Here is a 24,656-nt window from a genome sequence, read left to right on the forward strand (position 1 = left end):
TGTAATTTTAGAAGAAATTGGCATGAATTTCTGTGCCGTAGCAGAGTTCCAATCCGTGCGCTGCATCATGTAGGGAACAGTAACCTTACAATGAAAACCAATGCAAAACTTTTTAACTCAGGAAATGTTTATAAAAATAAAATGTGCACACGGAACTCTTGATCTATGCATGTCTACGTAAAATACAGGATTTAATCACTGCGGCCACCTAAAGGATGCATAAAGGTAGGACATACGAAGGAAACATAAAAGCAGTGGCCAAATTTCAACATGGAGGAAACATAATGTACCGTAACATAAGGGATACATAAAAGCAGTGGCCAAATTTCAACATGGAGGAAACATAAAGGGCATTTCCTCATGTGAACTGCGGGAAACATACAGTAAACATAAAGGGCATAACCATTTTCATAAGGGACGTACGTCTACGCTAAAGTTCCTTCATCAGCTTGAGTTTATGCCTCCACCGTTCCGTCGAAACATCCGGGTAGCGTGTGGTCACCGGAATACCAGACACTTTCGGCGCTGCGACAGAATGCTCGCAACGCACACTGCTGATAGCTCTCGCTTGGGGTCGACTGCCAAGCAGGTGGTGGAGAGAATGGAGAGGCTTCGCGCGCTCGCTCCTAGAGATCATGACGCAGAGCCAGCGAAAGTGGAGCTTAGTCCCGATCACTGGGTGAGCGAGTTGAGGAGAATATGCATGGCTGTGAAGGAGGGTCAACTGTAATGATCCATAGCTCTCTTAATATGAGACGTTTCACACAAATTGTGGTACGAATGATTAATTTTAGCTGTACCCTACGCGTCTACAAAATTTGTCCGAACCGTTTCAGGGGCCTCTTAAGAGTGTAGGAAAAGAAAGAAAGGAAGGTTGTGGCCTGCACTCTAAAAAGAGTTTACACCCTTTGGGTTGTATTCTGTCCCCAAACGATAATCGTCATCAGTCTTGCCCGCATTTCCTTTCTTTAACGCTGCAAGCGCGGTACTTCCTAGTGACGAATGGCTTGCGCGTAATCAGCTTGACGCAGCATTCTCGACTGGAAAGTAGCGAGCGAGGAGTGTTCAAGAGAGGAAACGCAAGCAAGGCAGACGACAATTATTAGCAAACGACGACGGGCATAGGGCGTAAACTTTTTTTAGAGTGTAGTGGTTATCGTATCGGGGTGCTGCTTTCGGCTGCCGAGGTACGAATTCTGTCACTGGACGCGCATCTATTTTAACAGTGAGATGGAATCGGCGAGATACAGACTAGTGACCGACCGGCCGACCCAGGCGATACTGCTGGATGGTGGACAAAGAAAGATTTGCTTTTACGTGAGTTTATCCTGCCTTTATAAGCTTATAATTCCTTGCGTGAATACTTCTATTGGCTGTTGCAGCTTTCCTGCGACATCACAGCACTGTGAATGGTCTACTGCTTGTGTCCGAGTTCTCCCGCAATTCTGTTTTGATTTTGCATATTTCGGGCTTTTATTGTTGGTTAAAACTAGGCCTTTGCCAGAGTGGACCCCTCGCTGCGGCGGGTGATACAAAACGCATGGGACCGAAGGAAAAGAATGCCTATTATGGCCGCGATAATGCAATTCTATTCCAGTGGCATTCCTGTTACCGCTTCACTAGTGGTATCGGCCAGGTATCGGCCGTGACTCGCGGATGACAAGACAGAATCGAGCGAAGGAGATGATTGCATTGCACCGCTTACCGCATAACTTCTGCCCAGCCAGCGCGCACTACCAAATAACGTGTCTGCTTTTCCCACGAACCACTTCTCCATAGACATCGCAGTGACCGTTATTCTTGCCTGCTTGCCGGTGGCCGTAAGAATTCAGCAACCCAGTTTGAAAATGCGCCTCCTACGGAAGAGGAGCGGACATTCGACGACGCTCCGCCAGGGGACGCTCGTGGCGGCTCCTTCCTCCTCGCGGCCGGGTGGCGGCGTCGCCTCGTGTGATGTCGCGTGCGCGCGTCGCATGCGTGGCGCCCGCTTGCCGGCGCGCATGACGGCTGCTGCCGTGCTCCAGTGAGCGCGCACTACGCCCGGCCACGGAGCAGCGATCCCGGCGGCCTGCCCAGCCCGGTGAGTGCCTCGCCCTGTGCTCGCAACCCCTTTGCGCGCCGGACGCTGTTCCTCGCTGCAGCCGCGTCACACCGAAGAACACTCGTTGAGCGTGCAATCAAGCGTCGAAGAACTGGCGACGCTCTGTGTACTTCATGCGGCCCCGAAAAAGATGAGGGGCAAAGTCGAATCCGTTTTTAATCAGAGATTACTTGCAATTACAGACGACCACGTATTCTTATGAACGTGACGGTTGTGCGGCATTTGCGTGTTTCTTTTCATATTTCTCGGATAGGTCATTTGCGCACTCTAGATCTGAGGTTGTCATCGTGCGAAGATTTGTCGAGCGGCAGCCTGCCGAAACGGCACTACGATATTGTGTACAACATTGTAAGCGGCGCGCAAAGAACGTAGGCAGAAACTGCGGGACGCCTTTTGAAACTGCACAGCGTTCGATCCAGTTGTGACAGAATCTGTCACGCTGACAGTCGTGTCCATTGCCAACCGAAACGGCATCTTTTGTTGAGCTGGGCGCAGATTGCCCCGGTTTTGCGTTTGCGCGATGTGCAAATGAAGACAACGTGTATTCGGCAAAATTGTCAAGAGTTCGACGAAAGTTCGTCTGGTCAGGTAACATGATGATGAAGAAATTGTGATCAAGGAAATTGTGTGATCAAGGAACCCGTACGGGTCCCGAAACGTCTCTGTGTGTTTTTCACCTTGACTTGGTCAGTGGCCGTAATTTCTTCATCATTCGGCAAAATTGTAACTGGATTTTGGAACCCATGTATAATGGTTTCCAGCAAGTACGGACGCGAGCACAAGTAAGTAGAACCCATGTAACCATGTAAAATCGGGAGCACGTGCACATTCCTTTTAGCTTAAATCAAAATTATTTCGCGTCAAAGTTGTTCCGTTTACAGAGAAATCCACGGAATTTCCCATTTACTATGTTATAGTGAGCATGCAGGTGAAAAACCTGCCAAAGCTTAAGGCCAGAACACCACTCAGTGGCAGATACGGCAATGATGATCAAAACTAAATGCTAATTTTCGCTCAAAGTACAATTAACAGTTGCGTAATGCATAAATTACCGAAATATGTTATTTTTATTCGTTAATTGCGACAAAAGTGCTGCATCTCGGGTTTGGATGGCTAACCGTGGCGCCAAATCCTCAATTGAGCCACTTTCGAATATGTGTGCATAAATTCCGATTGCGCGTAATAAGGCAGACGCACGGATCTTCAGAAAAAACTGCTCGTGAAGTGGAGCCGAATATCGTGCATTTCCAGCCTGACAGTGCTTTTCAATGACTGAGACAGTTGACTGTACATCTGAAGCGAGCAGACATATTATGAAGCCAAGGAAAGCATAGGGAAACTAACTTGTAGTTTTAATTGAAGTGTCGATAGGATCGGGTATAATGGAGATTAAAGTGGACGAAAGCGTATCTTGCCGCCGTTTCCACTTATCATTTCTACACTAACTACAAATAATTTTCCCTATGCTTTCTTTGACTTGTGACTAACGCAAACCGGCCCCTCGGTTTCCTTCTCGTACTTGGCAGAGTGAAATTGCGTGTGTAGATAGTCGCCGAAAATGACATCCTAGGCATCTGAAGTTGCATAGAGAAGCTTTTCACGAACTAACGCAATCAAAGAAGCAAGTTGTCATAAGCTATACGCATTTGCATATCGTCTCGAAGTATAAAACGCGTGTCGTCGAAATTGCATACATGCCTTGTTCTTCAATAGTTGCGTCGGGCTTATTTAGCTCTACTATGTAAGACCGTGCATAGGCGCCGAACCGAAAAATGATTCGTCTGGGCATGGTACAACAAATGGCAACTTATTGTAGATGTAATTCCGTTTATAGTGAATATGAAAGAGTAAATGCAAATTTCGTTTCACACGTCGCAGTGACTATGCCTTCTAGGCGCGATGTCGTCGCTTCGATTAGGGGGTGTGTTTTGGTGTGAGTGGAATGCTGAAAGAAAGAAGCCGTTTTGGGCGCAATGCGAAGCACCGCACCATGCAGATGTTGCTTTGGGCCATTCGATCGTCAAACGAAGGGCAACCTCTGTGGTCGGGCCGCAGCGAGCGAGGGTCCACCGATGCGAGAGCAGCGCGCGACTCGGGAGTGGCGCCGAATTCCGATCCGATGTCACTTCACCGCGCATCGTGCACTATCTGCAGTCGCGCTCGATTCTGTGATTCTCGCCGGACGCATTCCTGTGAGACATCATAGCCCTGGTTACTAGAATAGTAAAGTTTCATTGAATGCGAGCATTAAAATAGTCCCTTCGCATACCCAGTCTACTTTGTTCATTTATTCATTTCTTGATACAACCATGCCGCCGTACTGTAAGGTAATCCTGGATCGTGGAGGCCTCATGTCACACGATGTACGAGTCGCAGTTCCCAAGACTGACTGCAGTCGTAGCAACGCCTGCACACATATATCGACTGCTGCTTGATACCGGAGAGTCACACCTAGGTTAGTGCGCATACTTGACAAAAGAGCGCTCATGCAGACGGAACAAACTAGAACAAACCTGAGCGTTCAGCCGCAGCTGTGGCTTAGCCGCTATGACTAAGCTCGAGGTCGGGGGATGAAATCCCTGTCGCGGCGTCCTCGTTTCGATGGGCACGGCGCCCTTGTCCCGTGCGTTGGCGGCGCACATTGAAGATGCCCTGCTGGACAGTCGGGAGTCTCGTACTGCGCTCGGTCTCATAACGAAATTGTGTTTGAAATCGATTCAATGAGCGCCCAGCGTTCGGGTGAGTAATAAATTCTGTCACGTGGTTTGCGCCTCATATTTTGGTTGAGATAAAAAAGAATTCGTTTTTTTTTTAGTGTGTGGTGCATTTTCTCAGTAGCTTAGCAATGACGTACAAAACATTTTATTCAATATGTCCGCCCTTTGCCTTGACAACCGCATTTGAACTTTCGGGGTACGCTTCTATGCAGTTTGCCATTGGCTTGCGGTAATAACATGTACAGCATCAGGACTGGCTGTAATATTCTTCTACTAACTAATGTAGCGCAGGACGCTTTTGCGAATACCATGCCTAATGAGCGCTCGTTTTAATTACACACGTTTTGGTAAGCTATACATGAGTGCTCGTGTGGGCTAGTTGGTGGAAATTCCGCATAATGAAAAAAAAATAAATAACAGCGCACTCAAACGACTTAACGAGGACGACAACACGACGAATGACTGTCACCTGGTGCTTTATTCGATGGAACGGCGAGTGCGTGATATACGGGAGCGTATATATCATCAGAAGGGAGGCTCCGCGTGTGTCAGTGCGGCTTCTGGTTTACCGCTTGACGAGGATAGTGCACATGTCGACGACCGTCATCAGTTCAAACGCTTATGCGCATTGTCATCCAACCAGGCCATTTTTTTAGCCTTGTTGCATTTACTTTCGGGTTTGTTCTCTTTTAGGGTTTTAATTGTTTATTGGTATCGTGTCTTTGGTTCCTTTATTTCGCACCTCCCTTTCTTTTGAGCTTTCTTCTATAGATGCTTTGACTTTCATCGAAGGATGTATGCTGTCACAGCTGTCGGCCGGCCGTAGCTCTCGGCTTGTTTGAGGTCTGATAACTGGCCGCTGTTTCTATTTTTTTTTTCTGACGGTGGCTGTCTTGGTTACTTGCTGCCATTTTCCTGTGTGAACATCATTTCCTGTATCTGTTTTTGTTCCTTCGAATAAACCGCCACCAGTTGACGGTTAGCGACCGTGTTGCAGGATTCCGCAAATCTTTGCGTGCGCTGTCTGTTCAAGATGCCGAACTTAGTCAGCGTATGTCGTGATTAGATCTTTCTTGTGTCGTGTGCGTTTGGTGCTTCGGTAGGATGCATCTGTAGCCAAACAAGCAAGCTCTCCATTGTCCTGCTACACTGGTATCGGGTTCCCCATATATCTCCTCAGCGCGTACTCCGAAGAGCACTCGAAACTCTTTAGTCGCCACCGAGGCTGCGAGCGTGGCTTTGCAGCCCTGTACGCGCGCCGGCTTGTGCGGCTGGGAGGACGTGGGCCGTGACCGCCGCGGCGAGCGAGACGACGTCCTCCCTGCGCGCGACGCACTCTTGTGCGCCGCCGACGTTGCGTTTCCAGGCCCCTCTGTGCGGCGTTTCTGGCTTTTGTGAAAAGAAACGGAACTGAGCGGAACGAGGGCGGCGCCACCAACATCGCCACAACGCGCCCCGGCGAAACGTTAGTAATTGTGCTCCATTACGTGGCCCGAACTTGCCCCCCGCCCGCGTGTGAAGCAGTGTGCATAGCTGACCATCTTGCGGACAGCGCGAGGATAGTGACAACGGTCACCGTCTGTTTTTGTTGTCTTTTCTTGGGGGGAGGTCAGCCATTTACACGCATTGACTGTAATCCTTAACCATTACTTTCCTTATTGCTTTCTTTCTTTCCTTTTTGCAGTGTGCCTCCAGCGTGCATCCGTAGTTTGCATTCGTTGCCGACCGGCTGGCAACCTTATTTGTTTCTGTGACATTGGCTGTATTCTTTGATTCCAGTCTTTTTCCTGTATATGTTTAGTCAACTATTATTTCTGGGGATTTCCGTGCCAAATCGACGATATGATTACGAGGCACGCCGTACTGCGGCGCTCCGGCTTAAGAGGCGCGCAAGTGCATCGACAGCCTTGTTCAGCGCACCCTTAATATGAACGGTTTCTGTGTCGTATTTCTGGATCGCAATGCCGAACGGCTTCCGCGTTTGGAGGCGAGGTCCACAAACAAACCACAGTAGGAGCCGAGTAGGTAAACGGGACATCTGGGAAGCCCGGGGTCGTCAGGCGGTGGCTTCGAGCACACCCCTTTCCTGTTCAGCCCCGTCTAACCCGAACGCTTCCCGTTGAGCTCGAAGCGTCTTCCCTTTTGTTCCGAACGAGGATGACCACGTGGCGGCTGTTCTGCGATGCAACCGCTCAGCCGCATTTCTTTCCATGCGTCTTGTGCGTCCCGCGGAGCCGACGCGCGTCCTTCGTTCGCGGCCGATAGAGCAGCGTGTGAAATGGCCCTGCGTTTCGCTGTATACTCGCATAGACTGGGCCGCGCAACAACAGCAACACCATATACCTCGTGCTGACCGTTGCGATAGAAAGCAAGCACGGCTGGACATTCGCCTGCAGTGGGGAGACGCAAGAAGCGCTGGCTTAGACGGCTGTAGTGTTGCGTTCCTAAGCACGAGGTCGCGGGAGCAAATCGCGGCGGCCGAATTTCGATCGGGGCGGAATGCGAAAACGCCCGTGCATTGGGGGCACTTTGAAGACCCCCGAACGGTCAAAGTTAGTCCTCCACTACGGCGTCCCTCGTAATTAAATCCTGCTTTCGGCGGGTAAAACTCCACAATTCAAGCATTCACTAAAGCGGAGTGCAAATGAGAGGGAAACCAAGCAAGAATTTGTAAGGAAGCGCTTGGAGGAATAAAAGAGGCGTCTTTTCCTTTGCTATTCCCGAGGAAATACGCACTGTGGAAAAATCGATGGACGGACTTGGTTTTCGTGGTGCGCATTGAGTCGAAGGCTTCCACGCTGTGCACGACGGTGCCATGGGCTCGCGAGGTGCGCTCCGTGCACCGGGAGCGGGTGGCGCGTCGGCTCGAACCACGCGACCGACCGCCGCGGTGGCGCCCTTCGGTGCACGCAATTCGGCCGAGCGGGAGAGTATACGCGAGTCGCCCGAGCTAAGCAAGAGAAACTGGCAGATCAAAGTGGAGCACACAAGCTGTAGCAGAGGAAAAAAAGTAAATTGACACGAACGTCAAAGTTTTAGGTAACACGTAATGAAACTACAAGGTACATGACTAATTACAAAAAATATGCCGAACAAATGACAGGATGGAAGCGACAAGCAACGCATAAGGAGGCTCTGGATATATTTCAAAATGCGATACAATCAATGGTGTGCATGATTTGAAGAATTGATATATTTTTATTCACCCGTAGTCTTACGCTTTGCATTAAAAAAATACTGATTACTCCAGTCAGTAGGTGGTTCACGTATTCACGGGATCTAAATTGGTTCGAAGCCATGCACTGTACGCGGGCACTTGTTACGCGCATTTGTGGAATTACGACGCCACAAATGTGTCGCAGAATTGAAACATGGGCTCGTTTCTCCGTGAGTAAATGACCAACGTGAAATGCATCGCAGCAGAGCCTTAGGAGAGCAGCAGCAGCGGCCATCGTGCAGCCCAGGGAAGCCACCCCGAGCCAGTCATGTCGAGAACGCGCCCCGCGGAAGCATCACCTCGCTGGGCGAAGCACGCGGCAGCACTCACGTGATATGTTAAGCACAACGTGTGAGCCCCGCGGTAATAGGAAATATCACATAATTTAAAATTATTTAAATTCTTAGGCTTTACGTGCCAAATCTACGATCCGATTACGAAGCGCACTGTAGCGGGGGGCACTCCGGAATAATTTCGACCAGCTCGTTCAACCCCAGCGAGGAGGCGGACTCGGCTGCGCGAGGTTTGACGGACTGTGCACCGGGCAACGCGTCCTCTCCTGGCCCGAGCCTCTCTGCTCGTACAACGAGATCTGCTACCATAATTATCTATCAAGAAGACTTTTGCTGCACTCCTCGCTGTGCAGGGCCCAGGCAGTCACTCTCAGACTTCTGCAAACAAGCACTTACCCGAGCCCCGCGGCGCTGCACACGATGTGGAAGCTCATGGAAGCGATGCACACGAATTGAGGAAGCTCATTAAGGCCCAGGACCAGACCTCTCAAATCCTGGCAGTCCAGAGGGTCGCGAGAGGGCCGTCAGGTTTCACCTGATGGTCCGCGAGTGGGCCTAGCCAGGGGATGTTGCGTTTCCTCGCGTCTATTGTGGACCAAATAAAGTTTTTTCACTCGCTCACTCACCAGCTAGGATTTTTAACGTGCACATAAATGCAACTACGTATATTAGCGTTTTTCGCATATCGCCCTTTCAACACGTTGCCACCGCGGCCGGGCTTCGACACGAGACCGAACGCGCTTGCAACGGTGCAACACCACTGCCCCACCGCGGCGGGTGGCCTCTGAACGACTGCGCGATGTGTGAGACGCCACCGCGTGCTGATTTTGCTAGCTGCTGCTTTTAACGCGACAACGTTAAGGAGCTCGTGTCGCAGAGAAGCCCGTGTCGGCGTCGTCGGCGTTGGCCGTGAGCGATAAATCCCAGCAGGCACTTCATGAATAAAAAAATGGCTGTGGCTTAGCGAAGGTTAAGCCCAGGATGCGAATCATACTAGCCTTTATTTTAGTTGTTGAACCACTGTTTAGCCTGGTGAACTGCTGTTGCTTGGCTATATTTGGTTCGGCTAGACGAAGAAACAACTCATGCGTTACTCTGCTTCGCCTTCAAGAGTGGAACGCGACAGCGTTCCCGTCGACCCGCCAAGGGGTGTAAGACAATGGGCTACGGCGCAGCGACTACGCGCCCCGCATTGGACGCGGTGAGCGTCGAGCAACGCAGCGTTCGGCGCGGCAACGAAATGTGCGCCTGAGCAAGCGACGCACGCCTGAGCCTTAGGAACACGTTTCTAAGGCAACACCGCATTCACTAGAGGCGCTTTTGTACCGCCTTGAAGCATCGTACTCGTGGCTCAGTGGTAGCGTCTCCGTCTCACACTCCGGGGACCCTGGTTCGATTCCCACCCAGCCCATCTTGCAAGAGTTGAGCCAAAGCCACCTAGAAAATCAGTCTCTGTAGCACGCCGCAACCTTCGCTTCTCATTCCAACGAGCAGCTCTGTCTCCAGGAGGCATCTCACCTCGTGAGTGTCTAGCAGAGGCAAGCGCAGCTGCGCGACGCTGCGAGCGACGGCGCGAGTTGGAGCCCCGTTTCTCCTCTGTCGTGACGTCACGGTGTCACGTGGTATTGAAGGCGACACCGCCGCGCCTGAGGAGCTGGGTTGAGCTCTCGTAATATGCTTCGCATAAAAACAACTTGCAAGATGGGCTGGGTGGGAATCGAACCAGGGTCTCCAGAGTGTGAGACGGAGGCGCTACCACTCAGCCACAAGTTCGATGCTTCGAAGCGGTACAAAAGCGCCTCTACTGAATGCGGTGTTGCCTTAGAAACGAGCTGTTTCTAAGGCTCGGGCGTGCGTCGCTTGCTCAGGCGCACATTTCGTTGCCGCGCCGAACGCGGCGCTGCGCGACGCTCACCGCGTCCGATGCGGGGCGCGTACTCGCTGCGCCGTAGCCCACTGTCTCACACCCCTTGGCGGGTCGACGGGAACGCTGTCGCGTTCCACTCTTGAAGGCGAAGCTTAAGCGTCCTCCAATTTGATTTTTCGCCCATTGCGTTCTGCGGCAAACTGCTCAGTTCAAAAAGTGGGAATATAGCCGGCATGCGCAACTAGGCGCAACAACTCTCGGAACGTTTACAAGAGTATAGGCTGGCTCCACATCCTGCACTCGTCCACTCAGCCTTTTTAAAAAGGGCACAAAACCTTAATGTGCTTGATGGTGATGCCACTAATGAATTTTCACGTTTTGTATATCCTAAAAATGAACGCCAACCACGAGCGTACATCGAGGCGCTTGCTCTGACGGGTTGGTGGTGGACATCGGGCCGCAGTCTGGTTTTCGACGAACGTGCCGGCGAAACGGGGGGAACGAAAGGAAGGAAGAAAAAAGCCGTCGTGAAGCCACCGCACCAGAAATTTGTAGAGGTTCTGTAACTTGTACTCAAGTGGAACTTCGTTGATTCGTGGTTGCAGTAATTAGTTTGGCCATCTGAGTCAATTTATCAATATTACAAAAGATGGCAAGAATGAAAAAGAGGTGCTACGGGAACTTTAAGTGCCAACCATTCGTCAATGGAGGTTGTAATTTTAGGAGCCTAATAGGAAAAAACAGGCGCGTTTCACTTTGTTGCATGAAATAAACGCAACGCTAACAATACTTGCTACCTTTGGTATGTGCGTCTCAGTGCGTGGACGCTAGGATGAATGCGCCGTGAACTCTCACAAACGTGTCAGCATGAAGTGTTCTATGTGTTGTGGTTTCGAAAAATGCGATGCCTGCTCGTGTTGAAAGTTCACGGTTGTGCACCTCTCCGGTTTTTTATGCGAAGCATATTACTAGAGCTCAACCCAGCTCCTCAGGCGCGGCGGTGTCACCTTCAATACCACGTGACACCGTGACGTCACGTCAGAGGAGAAACGGGGCTCCAACTCGCGCCGTCGCTCGCGGCGTCGCGGCGGTATATAAGCAGCTGCGCTTGCCTCTGCTAGACACTCACGAGGTGAGATGCCTCCTGGAGACAGAGCTGCTCGTTGGAATGAGAAGCGAAGGTTGCGGCGTGCTACAGAGACTGATTTTCTAGGTGCTTTGGCTCAACTCTTGCAAGATGGGCTGGGTGGGAATCGAACCAGGGTCTCCGGAGTGTGAGACGGAGACGCTACCACTGAGCCACGAGTACGATGCTTCAAAGCGGTACAAAAGCGCGTCTAGTGAATGCGGTGTTGCCTTAGAAACGAGCTGTTTCTAAGGCTCAGGCGTGCGTCGCTTGCTCAGGCGCACATTTCGTTGCCGCGCCGAACGCTGAGTTGCTCGACGCTGACCGCGTCCAATGCGGGGCGCGTAGTCGCTGCGCCGTAGCCCATTGTCTTACACCCCTTGGCGGGTCGACGGGAACGCTGTCGCGTTCCACTCTTGAAGGCGAAGCAGAGTAACGCATGAGTTGTTTCTTCGTCTAGCCGAACCAAATATAGCCAAGGAACAGCAGTTCACCAGGCTAAACAGTAGTTCAACAACTAAAATAAAGGCTAGTATGCTTCGCATCCTGGGCTTAACCTTAGCTAAGCCACAGCCATTTTTTGTTGTTATTTCTTTACCAAAGTGCATAAATGGTCACCTATTGGAAAATAATTTCCGCGTTCCGTAATCGTGCTCTTTCGTGTATGAATCGTACAAGAGCAACATGATTATGGTTGCAGGGTATATCGAATTTTCCAAGAGGGCAATCTGACAGCATCAATGAAAAGTACGTCATAATAAATTACGAGGATTGGGCATTTCCTTTTTAATGTGAGAGAAGATACGTTACAACGTTTCCGCGTCGATGTTCTTGCGATATGCGCGAATGCAGTGACGGACAGCCGCAAGAAATCCGTTTCGTGTTGCTGTCAGTCGGTTGGTCGGCCGTGCAGTCGTTCTGGAATGGCAGCGCGCTAAGCTTTTAATTACTGTTTTGACGCCAGCGCGAGAGCTAATCGAAATCGTCTTTGAAGAAGCTTCCACGTCTATGCTCGGTGGCCATCCCTCCAAATGTGCATCAGAGCCGCAGACTGCAAATTTGTATGCGCGTAAGCATAAGCGTTATTTTCCACACTCTAATCGCAGGAGTATGTGCTAGTGTTCCTCGTGCTAACGTGCAATCGTCGCGCGCGTGGAGGCGTCTGAGCCATGCGCAGCAGCGGCACGCCTTCTCTCCACTTGGGGGGGGGGGGGAGGTGCGTGCGCGTCTGGTCGCCATTGATCAAGTCCGGCCACTCAATCGATGCGGGCGCCAGGCGAGTCCGCGCCGCCGCGGGCCTTTTCGGGTCACCACCTTTAAGCGGTGCACCGAGAGATGCGCCCCTCCGCTTCCGCCACACTGTAAGCGGTGCGCCATCAACGCCTCAATTAGCGGGAAAGAGAATAAGTGCATTGGAGGGGCTCTTTTTTTTTCTTAGTCACATCCATATGAAGTAAGGGACAATGAAGTTGTTTGACAATATTAGTTCTTCTATTTAATTAAAACGACATTCTCACCAATAGCACGATCTGGTTGAGGCATACCGTGTTGGCGGACTGTGGATTCATTTTCTCACAACTTGAGGTCATTCAGCGTGCACACCAGCGCTTCCGGCGTCGAAGCCAGAAGGTCGCCAAAGGCGGGGCTGCACCAGGGCGTCTCGCATCGTCCGAGCTAGTCATGAGCGCCATCATCCAACAGTGGGAACCCCACTCTGTACGAACTACGCGTAAATAGCAGCTTCGTAGGTGTTCCTGGTTCCGTATAACTCTATAGAACTCTACTTTTTCCATTCAAATTGCTCGCGCTGCGATATTCACAATTGGCTTCCTACACCTTGTCCAACAAGGGTAGCGACGGCGGCTTGTCCGTGAATCGTCACGAACACTTTTCATGCAGCGCGACACGCAAGAGAGCGCGCAGACAACACACAGCGCCGTGCGTCGTCTTTTACAGCGAAGCTGCTTGTGGGGACCCTGTGCCGTCCTGGTTCGCTAAAACTATCATCATCAGCAATGGCTCGAGCGTGCTAGTCGTCTTCCACAGCTGGGTCCGTTGACGCTCGTCATTCCAGCGTACAACATGACCTCTGTCGTCGTAATGGGGAGGCCGCGTTTACGGTGGTATGAGCCATTCATTGTCTGATGCGACGGACAGACTTAATTTGGAAGAATCGCAAGCGGTGATGCTGGGCGGGTGCCGCTAACCACCTCACCGGGCAAACTCGATACATCAAGCGACAACGGCGGACAGCGGGCATACCGTCACTGACGTCATTCTCTCCGTCGCAGCCGAACGTGTTTGTAACCACATTAAGAAACACAAAGACGTCAGTCGTCAAACCAATCCAACGAATCGTCAAAACGATAACAGTGCCCGCATCTCCAGTGCTCGGCCTTGCGCCCAATATACGGAACTTTGGTTTAGTTCCGCACATTTCATCCCAGCTACAACTATCCTAGCACGAGGTCGCGGTATCGAATCCCGGCCACGGCGGCCGCATTTCGATGGGGGCGAAATGCGAAAACACCCGTGTACTTAGATTTAGGTGCGTGTTAAAGAACCGAAGGTGGTCTAAATTTCCGGAGTCCACCACAACGGCGTCCCTCATAATTAGAAAGTGGTTTCGGCACGCAAAACCGCATAATATAATTTCTTAGCTACAGCTATGATAAGTGGTGCGTACTCCTCAAGAAGCGTCAGTGAGAGTTGACTCATGGTGCCGACCCCAGCTGCGCGCAACAGATGCCGAGTTTAAACGGCAGCCTGGGAGAGCCACAAAACAAACCACTCCTAAGCATGCTCCCCACGCGAAGCACGCAAAAGCGAAAATGAGGTGAAAGAATGGTGAAACAAAATATTTACCATATATACTGGTTGGGAAGTTTGACTTGCATGGTGTAACATTCGGGGTAACTAACACAGCTTCGCTGTTCAACCGTCTTCACGGAGTGGAAGGCGGCGATTTTATTTGTATGTGCCTTACGGTGTCCTTTTCAGGTTTCGCGCGCAGCAAATAAAGTAAGTAAGCCGCCACACACATTTTTCGCTTCCTATTTCTTTAGTGATTCCTAGGCTCCATGGAACTCTATTGCGAACCGTAAGAGACGCTCTGGTTTGAATTTCATATCTTTGAGGAACTGTGTATACTCTGAATAAATTTTTATCGAAGCACTTAATTACAACGAACCTACAAATAATACAGCATTTTCTTGCCCTTTCCCCCTCAATTCACCAACCCCTATCAGAGAAGACGACGCCGATTGCACTGATCAGCCTGCCGCTGCTTTATTTTTCTGGCTTGCTCAGTGCACCTACGCCAAGCTATTTGTGTTCGTGTCTGACAAAGGGCCCGATAATGACAAGGGAGTGGTGCACAGGACGCCGAGACCCCTTCGGAACCGCCGGTTCCCCGTTTCCTAGATCTAAAGAGGTGCGCGTGCACGAACACATACCATATGCGCGTGTATGGTCATGTATGAGTAGGCATATGCCTATGTGTGGGCGAGTAAGTACTGCCTGTTATCTTTAACTAAAAGCTGATTTTCCATATTGTTATTAATGAGCGCAACCGAAGTGAAATGAACGCTATATTTCTTTTTGTTTTGAGGTGTAATTGCGCACAGATATATTAGAAATCAGTATATTCCTTGCTGGGTACCTAATTATCAGCATCCGGACGCGTAGCGCTCGAAAGCGCAATCGGCAACAATCATGAGTATAAACGCGCGCAGCCCGGTCAACAAATTCCACGAGTGGTTCTACTTGCTTGCCAGCCTGATAGCGCTTACAAAAAAATTATTGAGAAGGCATTGAAATATCATTGGTCAATGCTGAGTTTTTTATTGAGGAATTATTGTGAGCTTGTTGGAAAATTGTTGGGTTGAGTGTTGAGGGCTTTTGAATATTGGCCACTGAAATTTAATTGAAACACCATTGGGTATCTCAATGTTAAATAATTGTTAATTTACCATTGAAAGTCCATTGTGCTTAGACGGCCCGTTGTGTTCGTTTTGTTGAATGGTTGTTGGGTTACCATTGATTCTGCATTGCACTGACGTTGCGGTAGTTCTGTTGACCTAACACCAAATTCGTTATGTTTGTTAAACTTAGGGCATTCTGTGAGGATGTGTTTTATAAAAACTCCCGAGGTGGTACAATGTGCGCAGTCTAACGACAACATCTTTCCTTGCCTGATATAGAATAATGTAATCGAAGTGAGAGGTGTATGCCACTTCGAGACAATGTGAGAGGCTACACGGAGCCCGTTATATCTGTATGCTTGGTGAGAAGCTGAACAAAGTTTCTGTGTTGTACGAAAGAGGCCATTTTGTGCGACCGTTGAACCACGTGTTATTTGATAATTTGTCCCGCAGTCCCTGAAGTGCTGTTCTGGCGTCGGAGGTAACAAAACGGTGTTAGTGTACGTTCATTCAAAGTATGCGCCACAGCAGTCATTCTGTCCGCTATTTTATTACCTGTTATTTAAGCGTGGTTTGTGATCCACTGCAAACGTGTCTGATGACGAAAACAGGAGGGCATGAAAGGTTAAGGTTTTAATTTTGTTGAAAAACGAGTTGCCACCATGAAAATAGCGGTGCAGTGTCCCCGGAGCTGGTTTGCAATCGGAATAGATCATTCTATTTTGAGTTTGCGTACTTTCCGCCATAAATGGCGCAGCTTGTAGAGTGCCAAACCGTTTGCTGTTGTGTATTTTCTTTTGTGAGGCAGATTGATTTCGTCACTTTTCCTGCGGGGTTGGAAAGTACATACGCTGCAGTGAGGTCTGTCGTTAATGCATCCGTGAAGGCAAGCGTATTTCTCTCCTGTAGTTGGCTTGTATGCATGAGTGGATTGAGTCCTTTGTGTTCTATGTTCTTCGGGGGTCTCAGTTCACGCAATTCTCAATGCCCTGCATTTGAAGGCGAGACATGTAGTCATTAAAATTTCACATTGAAATCTCTGCTTCTGATATCATTCACAAGCGCAAGTGATTGCTCAGTACTCTTGTAGTGAAACAGGCTGCGAGAGACAGTCATTGTAGTACTGAAATTGAATCGGAGGGTGCCATAGCATCATGGGCAAAATACTTCAAAAATTTTGCGCTGAGCCTTGGCCATTGCAACAGATGTAACAGTTGTACACAGAACTAAGTGATCGAACCAGCGGGACTTCCATACGACCTTTTTAATGCCTTTCTCATTTCTCGACCCGCTTGTTTGTCGACTGCTTGCATTCTCACAATTCGCCTTTCTCATCATTTTGCATTGTTACAAGAGCGAATAACGCGAGTGAAATTATTATGTGAGTTTTAGATAACTTAGAGTTCATGAAACTTGTCTTAGCCTCTTGAATATCGTTATTCTGGAATTGCGATCATAAACCGTAATGTTCCTAAGTATTCGTGACGCGATTACGACTTGTGCATTAGACAGTAAAATGCACGGTGTAGAAACAGTTCAATGCGAGTTTTATTGCTGACGCGGCTGATACTCGCCCCTGGTTTCGCTAAACGGGCAACGCACTGTAGCTCATCCTTGTTATTTTTTTCTTTGACAATGCTTGTACCGTGCGTAGTGCGAGGGCGCTGCATCAGTGTATACATGGCCTCGCGTAAAACAGGTTGAGAAACTGACCCAAATGCGTCGCTCTTCCCGCTGTGCGTGTGAACGCTAGTAGCGATGATTGACCCCGATAGCCGCCGTGATTTGCATCCACTTGTTTGAGAACAGCGCGTCGTTGCCCACGGCATTCTTCTCGTTGAAACCGTGGTCGGGTTTACGAAACAATGGGCGCAGTTTTTCGCTGCTCGCTTCTGCTCTCTGCAGACCACTCTCCAGAGTGATACCACAGCGCTTACGAAACCACGAAGGCCATAACTGACACAGAATACGGGAACGCTACTATAGTGGATCAAGAGCGTTTCCTCAAGAATACCTCTCGGGGCATATTCTTCAAAGATAACAGCAGTAAGCCTTGTCGTCGGCTCGCCGGCTCCTCGACAGTTGTTCAAGGAACTTTACTGAGAACGCGGAGATGCACGTTGAATGAGATTCACGTTAATGCATATATTAAAAAGTAGCAGTTTCCCCGGCAAGGCGAAGCATCGATTGCGATAGCAAATTAGTGCACAGCTATATACGAAGCAAGGATAGTAGTTTTAGCGGCGCTATAAACATGGAGACATTCACTTATTAACTGAATTCACAAGCACATTGTTGCACAAGAAAACGTATATTTGCAAATATTTACAAGTAAGGCGAGCAGCACAGGGATAACAGCAGCCAAGTTGGCGAGGAGCAACTTCTGCCTCTTCTTGAACCGTGCCGGCCTAATGCGACAGACATCTGTCTCGCGACATCAGGCGAGAACACTCGCACCATCCGGCCGGGCAAGAGTGCAGCACCAACGGACGGGTGATACAGTTTTAGCCCAGGAACGTCAACTACACCAGTCTGGACCGGCGTAGATGGTAATGTTGGCTTTTCAGGTGCTGTCTCGTACTTCACGTCGGTAGCCTCACGCAGATCGCGATGAGGACCGTTGTAGCGTGGTAGAAGCGTCGCTGATAGACCAACTCGTCGAGTTGGCGGCCAAAGGAGCACTAAGGATCGTGAAGCGTTATGCATCCTTATTACTGCAATCGTAAGGCAACTTCTGTGGTGCTTGTGACATCTCAAGGATTTCGCGCGCGATATGGCGCGCAGCGTTTGCCCTTGCCCTTGCGATGACATCTTACGCGTGCTCCGATGGCTGTTGTGGAGCGGGTGGTAGTGGCGTATCCATAGGGAGTATCGGTTCACGGCCAAAAAGAAGATAAAACGGTGAACAACCTGCAGTGTCGTGACGTCATGTATTATAATCACCATCATCATTATCGTTATCATCCTGTTTACGCCCCCTTAAGGGCAAAGGCTTCTCCCATACTTCTCCAACTACCTCGGTAATGTACTAATTGTGGCCATGTCGTCCCTGCAAACTTCTTAATCTCATCCGCCCACCTAACTTTCTGCCGCCGCCTGCTACGCTTCCCTTCCCTTTGAATCCAGTCCGTAACCCTTAATGACCATCGGTTATCTTCCCTCCTCATTACATGTCCTGCCCATGCCCATTTCTTTTCTTGATTTCAACTAAGATGTCATTAACTCGCGTTCGTTCCCTCACCCAATCTGCTCTTTTCTTATCCCTTAACGTTACACCCATCATTCTTCTTTCCATAGCTCGTTGCGTCGTCCTCAATTTAAGTAGAACCCTTTTCGTAAGCCTCCAGGTTTCTGCCCCGTAGGTGAGTACTGGTAAGACACAGCTATTATACACTTATAATAAAGGCAACCTGCTGCTATTATAAAGGCAACCTGCTGTTCATGATCTGAGAATGCCTGCCAAACGCACCCCAGCCCATTCCTATTCTTCTGATTATTTCCGTCTCCCCGCAGGGGCGTCTGCGTCAGCAGGCGTTTGGTGTGTTTCGACACCACGTACCCGAGCACATGGGTGTTGGACCCTCCCGCGTCTAAACGTGCGCGGCTTAGCCGTGTCCGGGGAAAAGAGGGTCCTGGAGGTTGAGCCGATGCCGGGTGTTTGGACCTTTAAGGCCCCCGGCGCAGGCAACACACCTCTTTGTCCTCTGCTTCACGTAGATGGCACCTCCGGACTGACCCACCCGGGGGAAATCGGTAGTTGCCTTTTCCTGTCTCTCTCTTCCTACAACCTTCGTATTTCGCTTACTTTCCACCTTTCCTGTCTCCTTCTCTCTTCTATTTACTTCCTTCTTCTTGGCGGCAAGGGGTAACCCTGTGTGGCTAGCCAACCTTGGGTACACCATATTTGGTTATAGTGGCGGCGTACGACTGGCGTCGTGCAGACTTGTATGCAAGCTCTGCCGCGTCCCCTCGTTGGGCTCCGTGGTGGGCGGTCGGCGCTGTTGCCGAATTTTTATACATTCTCATGGAAACTTCTTTCCCCGAACTTCCTGATCGTCCTCAGAAACAAGGGCGCACCGAAGATGTCTTGAAGTTTTTTGGCAACAGATTACAAAGCTTTCCCCGATTCCACGTCATCCACTCCGACAAACCTGAAAAGACGATGAGAATGATTTCACTTTTCCTAGTGTCAAAATGTCTTACCGAAGCACTTGGCGCAGGTTACAAGGCATCAAAGATGGCTAGTGGAGATCTCCTTCTGGAACTCCGCGATGCGAAGCTACATGAAAGCCTTCCTAACCTAGTTAAATTTGGAGAAATTCCAGTCACTATATCCCCGCACCGAACTATGAATACCAGCCGTGGTGTTTCTGATGATAATCTAATGGAGCTGACAGAAGCCGAACTGATGGAAGACTGGACCGAACAGAATGTTATCAATGCCAAACGAATTATGTTAAGGCGTGACGGTAGGGAAATTAAGACAAAGCATCTTATACTCACTTTTGGCTCAAGCATCCTGCCTGAGACAATCGAGGCAGCCTATGTAAAGCTAGGTGTCAGACCCTATGTCCCAAATCCTCTTCGATGCTTTAAATGCCAGCGTTTCGGACACAGTTCCCAGAACTGCCGTGGCCATCAGACATGTGCTAAATGTAGTGGCGGAGGTCATACCTCTGAAAATTGCGAAAGCGCTCTACACTGTGTCAGCTGTGATGGCGAGCACGCCGCATACTCACGCTCGTGCCCGTCATGGAAAAAAGAAAAAGAAATCGTGACGATAAAAGTTAAAGAGAATATTTCATTTAAAGAAGCACGCAGGCGGGTTTCCTACCTGCCCAAGAGCAGCTTTGCCGATGTGGCGCGTCAGGGGGCAGCGCCACAATGGCCTCCGGCGACTGTCCAACCCACACCCAGTGAGGCGGCAGTGACGCCTCCCGCTCCCCCGGCGGCTGCAGGTTGCGCTGCTACGCCAACCCAGCAGAAGGGGCCATCTACCTTCGAGCAGGTGGCCTCAAAGGTCTCTTCCACAGGGACGAGGCCTTCTTCTCGAATGCAGCGCTCGCAGTGCCCAGCACCTCTTCCGAGGCGATGGACACACCCAGCCAGACGGCGCCGCTAGCGCCTAAGGAGCGGCGAGATTCTCGCAGTGGCTCCCAAAAAGAAAAGCACCGCATCTTGGCGCCCTCAAAAGGCTCCGTGAGGTAACTCGTCTTTCTTGAACACACAGCACATAAACCACATTCAACATGGATACGCAAATAATACACTGGAATGTCAGAGGTCTGCTGCACAATCTTGATGATATCAAAGAACTCCTATACAGGTATATTCCAAAAGTGCTGTGTGTTCAGGAAACACACCTCCAACATACGCAAACAAATTTCCTTCGACAATATGCTATATTCCGTAAAGACCGCGATGACACTCTCGTATCATCTGGCGGTGTTGCAATCATTGTAGACAGAGGTGTTGCTTGCCGGGAAGTAGAACTTCGTACGCCCCTAGAGGCAGTTGCTATCCGAGGGGTGTTGTTTGATAAGCTGGTCACTATCAGCTCTGTATACATCCCTCCAAATTATCAACTTAATAAAAGCGAATTTCAGAACTACATAGATGAACTTCCCGTGCCGTACATAGTTGTCGGAGATTTAAACAAACACAACACTTAGTGGAGAGACTCTTGTTGCGATGCGAGAGGTCGGCTAATCGAAAACTTTGGTTTTTCCTCAGGAGCATGTATACTGTCACGTGGTCGTGATGTCAAAGAACACAGTAGCAATACTGTGAAAGGCAAAACTAGCTTTTACTGGGCGAACCTGTGCCCACAAAACAGGCTGCACTTAAAGCACAACGAGAGCGGCGAACACAGTCGGCGATCGTCGAAAATCTGATCAGCGGGTCCAGCGCGTCGGCTTTTATACAGCAGTCATAGAATGTTCCAGACTAATCGTTGGGACCCGCGTGCCTTCCACAAAGTTCTACACCATTCGCGTCACGCGATGAAATCAGATAACACAAGGTTCGGCGACAACAGACAGCGTGTAGAAGCATCGATAACTTTCCAGAAACTTCGGACACATGCAGGCGCGTCCCGCGCTGTGCGATAACATTTGTTAGGCGGCGAAACGTGGTCGCCCGATAAATATAAGTGTCAATACACGTGTCAATACTTAACAAAAAGGAGCCGACGTACCACAGCTTGGCACATAATACATACTCCTCGATAGATTTAAGCATAGTGTCGAGTACACTAATGCCGTACCTTGAGTGGTCCGTTTTGAAGAACCCCTTTGGAAGCGACCACTTCCCAGTTATAATAAACTTGACCAAAGAAGATGAATCCTTGCCACATGCTCCCCGGTGAAAGATCGAGTCGGCTAACTGGGAACTTTTCCGCGAACTAACATATACAATCTGGGATGAAATCGATTCTTTCAATATAGACGATGCTGTGACGCATATTACATGCCTTATAATTGAGGCTGCGAGAAAGTGTATTTGTGAAACTAATGGAATGTCGAATAAGCGTCGTATGCCATGGTGGAACGATGAATGTAAAAAAAAGCACGGAAAAAACCAAAAAAAAGCTTGGGGACGATTTTGCGACTTTCCAACCGCCGAAAACTTGATCAATTTTAAACAAATAAAGGCGCAGGGTAGAAGAACATGTCGACGTGCTAAAAGGGAGAGCTAGGAGAAATACATCTCTGGGATAAATTCCTACACAGAAGAGACGAAAGTGAATAAATTAATAGGCCGGCAGACGCATCCTCTACACTTGGTAAGCACCCACGGTGATAGCCCGGAGGCTCAGGCGGATTGTCGATGTGAACACTTTGAATAAGTTTCAAGTGCATCGCACTATACAGAATCTTTCCTGAGGTTAAAAGAACGTGCAGAGAGACAGCCTCTTACTCACAAATACTCCTCGAATGAAGCTTACAATCGTCCATTTAACTTAGCTGAATGAAAGGCGTCTCTCGCTTGTTGCAAAAACTCCGCGGCAGGCGGCGACCGCATTATGTATGAAATGATTAGATATTTACAACCGGAAGCACTGAAAGCGCTCCTATCTATTTTCAATGCCATGTGGGCGGCTGGGTATATTCCGTCCTCGTGGAAAGAAGCCATAGTCATCCCAATACTTAAACAAGGCAAAGACCCGTCCTTAGCCAGCAGCTACAGACCAATAGCGCTAACAAGCTGTCTGTGCAAGCTGTATGAAAAAATGATTAACCGGCGCCTAATCTCTTTCCTAGAAAATAGCAAAACACTAGACCCCTTCCAGTGTGGGTTCCGAGAAGGTAGGTCGACAACAGACCACCTCGTCCGTATCGAGGCGAACATCAGAGATGCGTTTACACATAAGCAGTTCTTACTCTCGGTATTCTTAGATTTAGAGAAAGCATACGATGCGACATGGCGCTTCGGGATTTTGCGAGATCTTTCCGCGATGGTGGTCCGAGGAAATATGTTAAACACAGTCAAGAGCTACTTATCTAACCGCATGTTTCGTATGAGAGTGGGCAACGCTTTATCTAGAACATTCGCTCAGGAGACTAGGGGGGCCGCAAGGGGGTGTGCTCAGTTGCACACTGTTAATTGTAAAGATGAACTCCCTGTATACAGTCATATCACGCACAATGTTTTATTCTGTATATGTCGATGACATACAGATACGTTTTAAATCATGTAAAATTGCGATCTGCGAGCGACAGATACAGCTCACATTAAACAAATGATCTAAATGGGCGGATGCAAGTGGCTTTAAAATAAATTGCCGCAAAAGTACGTGTATACTATTTTCAAGCAGAAGAGGCATAACACTGGTGCCGAAACTCACCATTAATCGAGAGAAACTCTCTGTGAGCAGTGAACACAAATTCCCGGGAATAATTCTAGATTCCAAGCTTACTTTCATCCCCCATCTGAAATATTTGAAGGCAAAATGTTTGAAAACGATGAATATTTTAAAAACGTCTGTCTCGCACAACATGGGGAAGTGATCGAAAATGTCTCCTGAACTTGTACAGGAGCCTTGTCCGTTCTCTGTCTTGACTATGGTGCTATAATCTATCATTCTGCAACACCGAGTGCGCTAAAAATCCTAGACCCTGTGCACCACCTAGGTATCCGCCTAGCAGCCGGTGCTTTCAGGACAAGCCCCGTAGAAAGTCTCTATGTATGTAGAATCAAACGAGTGGTCACTCCGTCTACAGAGGTCATATTACAGCTTTACATATTATCTGAAAGTAAACTCGAATCCTGAACACCCTTGTTACACAATTGTAAATGATTTATCCTGTGCCATACTTTTTAATAATCTGCCTAGAGTCAGGCAGCCCTTCTCACTCCGTATAAGGAATCTTAGTGAAGAAATGTCTCTCCCGCTTGTAGAACACCATCTAATGCTTCCAGCGAAGCTATCCCCGCCGTGGCAGTGGCAGCTCCCGGAATGTGACATGTCGTTTATTGAAGTCAGTAAGCATGCTTCTGAGATGCGCATTTGAATGCACTTCCTTGAACTTCAGTCGAAGTATTGCTGCCCGGAGTATTACAGCGATGCATCTAAGTCACAAGCCGGCGTCTCTTATGCAGCAGTTGGTCCGTCCTTCTCCAACTCTGGCATCTTGCATGCGCAGAGAAGTATCTTTACGGCTGAGGCCTATGCATTATTATCAGCTGTGAAACACATAAAACAATTAAAACTAGGAAAGTCAATTATATATAACGACTCTCTGAGCGTTGTCAAGGCGTTAGTATCGCTTAAAAAGCACAAAAACCCTGTAAATAATGATCTTTATACGCTCTTCTGCACTGTCTATGGATGTAATCAACGTGTCATTATATGCTGGGTGCCAGGGCACAGAGGCATTGAGGGTAATGTGCTCGCTGACGAAATCGCCACATCCACAGCAAGAAAAGATTTGAACTGTTCGATAGGTGTCCCCGCCATAGATTTGATACCTTTTATTCGCAAAAAATTAAGAGATTTTTGGCAACACTTGTGGGACTCGCAAACCTCGAATAAACTTCACTTAATCAGGCCACATTTAGGCACCGCCTCATCTATAGCGAAATTACGAGAGACTGATGCCGCGTTCTGTCGACTAAGAATAGGGCAGACTTACAGTACACAAAGCTTCTTTCTGACTGGTGAGGAACATCCTACATGTGGTAGATGTGGTAAAAGACTGACGGTCATCCACGTCCTCGTGGAATGTAGGGAACAGAATGCGAGAGAAAAAAGCACTTTCCCTTGGTGTATCAACACCATATCCCATTACATCCAGCACAATTTCTCGGCTCGAACCCGCTATTCAACACCACATCAGTTTTAAATTATTTAAATGACATTCAAACATTGCACATTATCCGACCAAGTGTTACGTAGTACGGCTTCTTAGCA

The 24,656-nt window shown here is 49.1% G+C and overlaps 1 protein-coding gene across 4 annotated transcripts in view; it reads left to right on the plus strand.

The window, feature by feature from the left end:
• The first annotated feature begins 1,229 nt into the window (after positions 1-1,229).
• LOC135906572 (CUB and sushi domain-containing protein 3-like) overlaps positions 1,230-24,656 on the plus strand; it is a 265,193-nt gene continuing 241,766 nt past the window's right edge. The window contains exon 1 of one of the 4 annotated variants that reach the window (XM_065438020.2): positions 1,230-1,317. In XM_065438020.2, coding sequence (XP_065294092.1) covers positions 1,289-1,317 — 29 coding nt within the window. In that variant the 5' untranslated portion in view covers positions 1,230-1,288. Of the gene's footprint in view, positions 1,318-1,563; positions 2,081-24,656 lie in introns of those variants that run through there. The other 3 variants (XM_065438017.2, XM_065438018.2, XM_065438019.2) reach the window with 3 other exon arrangements.

The sequence above is a fragment of the Dermacentor albipictus genome, chromosome 5 (assembly GCF_038994185.2).
Source record: "Dermacentor albipictus isolate Rhodes 1998 colony chromosome 5, USDA_Dalb.pri_finalv2, whole genome shotgun sequence".
Taxonomy (NCBI): domain Eukaryota; kingdom Metazoa; phylum Arthropoda; class Arachnida; order Ixodida; family Ixodidae; genus Dermacentor; species Dermacentor albipictus.